Source organism: Agrilus planipennis, unplaced genomic scaffold (genome assembly GCF_000699045.2).
Source record: "Agrilus planipennis isolate EAB-ADULT unplaced genomic scaffold, Apla_2.0 scaffold240, whole genome shotgun sequence".
Classification (NCBI taxonomy): domain Eukaryota; kingdom Metazoa; phylum Arthropoda; class Insecta; order Coleoptera; family Buprestidae; genus Agrilus; species Agrilus planipennis.
Window position 1 is genome coordinate 262,841 of NW_020439153.1, and position 1,768 is coordinate 264,608.

Below are 1,768 nucleotides of genomic sequence, written 5' to 3' on the forward strand. Positions count from 1 at the left end.
AAAAAATACTCACATGTATTTTAATTCTGTGTTTCTTGTTAAATCGGCGCTTAATTGCTGTATTAACGACAGAGTTACATGTTGCGGTAAAATGCACTTGTCCAGTCCAAACACTTCTTGAGGATTGACTTTTTCACACACATAGACAACTAGAGACAAGTCTGAAGCAGACAGGGCCTGTTGAAATGCCACGTCTATTTGTCCTTTTGCTAATGCCTGCTGTATCTGAACCAGCTGAAACTGAACAAATTAGTTTTATAATAAGTTTTTATTAAGTCGAAATGAAATTTTATTATTGTACCTGAGTATCAATTACATGTGGAGAAGGAGTCACAGCTCTTGAACGTACTGCATTAAGGACACTGTCTTCGAGAATTGCTACGTGATTTTTTAGTCCTTGTTTAACTTGTTCGCTTACTAATTCAGCTATCGTTAACGCTATTTTATCCTGCATACTAAAAGAAGATATTTAATCTAGAAAATTTAAAATACATANCGCTTCAGCCTAAGTTAGATTATAGATCAATGGTGTCGGTTGAAGACATGCCAGAATTGTTTGTTTCCTTTGATAGTAAGTTTTTGAACAAAATAAAAATAACTTTATTTATTTAGTACTATACATTTTTCGTTTATAGATAAAATGAACTACCCTCTGTGTATCGTGTATGCTACTATAATAACATTTTAGAATTAATTCCAACGCCTGCACGATCTTGCGAGGATCCTCCATTATACTTGAGGCTTAGAATGGGAAAACCATTGGACAAACCAATACCCAAATCTACTCCGCTCATGTCGTATGGTAAAAAGAAGATGAGACCAGAGTATTGGTTCAGTGTTCCCCGTAACAGAGTTGATGATCTCTATAATTTTATTCAGGCCTGGTTTCCTCAACTGTACGGAGAAATTGATGAAGAAGAAGTAATATTACGTTTTAATGTAAGTCAGTTAAGTGATGTAAAAATTTGGATTTTAATTACAGATTAAAAGTCGAGGATTTATGCTGATCGAAAACGAGACTGAACTTTGGAGCCCGGACTCTACTCCTTCGACAAGCAGACACGGGAGTCAAGGAGATGTACCGGAATTTACAAAAGAAAGTTGGGAGGTAAGGTATCGTTTCTATTATATCATTACAAAATTAGTTTAGTTCTCATCAAATTTTCAACTAATTTATAAATAGTAAATGAGAAAATAAATAAAATTTTGTCATTTATTAGTTCCTCCAAATCATTATAACTAATTAATTTGTACTGTAATTATGGCATATACAACATTTTCTTAAAAATCAATCTTTTAAATATTGAAACTTGGAAAACAGTTAACTAGTATGAACTTCTGTTAAACATCTTTCTTTAAAAAATTATAAAAATTAATTTGTAAAAGTGGGACACTGTGTACACTATTCCTGTTTTGTACCCAGGATCGAATTTGTGTCACACTGTTTACTAACCGATTGTGAGAGTATTTTTGTGTAAGCATTAAATATAGATACCTGTTTATGACAGAAACAATTTATAGAAAGGTATACATATGTGTACGAAAAGTATAATAATTGTGTTTATAGACATGATTAAATTTACGTAGACATTAATTACTTTTAAGGTGTGTAACTAACTAAAATACAATATTTGGAAATTTTTATTACTTATAAAAAAATTTCTTAAAATAAATTTGACAGTATAATTTTTTGACTCGCCCAGATCGTGAAGGCTCCCTATGCTAAGATCTGCAATATCATCAAAACACAAACCATGTCAAGTGATAG

At 31.7% G+C, this 1,768-nt stretch overlaps 2 protein-coding genes across 3 annotated transcripts in view; one reads left to right on the forward strand and one right to left on the reverse strand.

Annotated features, from left to right (window-relative positions):
* LOC112905439 (enhancer of mRNA-decapping protein 4-like) overlaps positions 1–482 on the reverse strand; it is an 8,556-nt gene extending 8,074 nt beyond the window's left edge. The window contains exons 1-2 of one of the 2 annotated variants that reach the window (XM_025977892.1): positions 302–482; positions 14–234 (exon numbers count right to left, since the gene is read on the reverse strand). In XM_025977892.1, the coding sequence (XP_025833677.1) occupies positions 14–234; positions 302–454 (374 nt within the window). In that variant the 5' untranslated portion in view covers positions 455–482. Of the gene's footprint in view, positions 1–13; positions 241–301 lie in introns of both variants that reach the window. The other variant, XM_025977891.1, reaches the window with a different exon arrangement.
* A 17-nt stretch (positions 483–499) lies between these two features.
* LOC112903910 (oxidation resistance protein 1-like) overlaps positions 500–1,768 on the forward strand; it is a 22,392-nt gene continuing 21,123 nt past the window's right edge. The window contains exons 1-3 of the mRNA XM_025977887.1: positions 500–571; positions 689–921; positions 983–1,108. Of these exons, the coding sequence (XP_025833672.1) occupies positions 526–571; positions 689–921; positions 983–1,108 (405 nt within the window). The 5' untranslated portion in view covers positions 500–525. The remainder of the gene's footprint in view (positions 572–688; positions 922–982; positions 1,109–1,768) is intronic.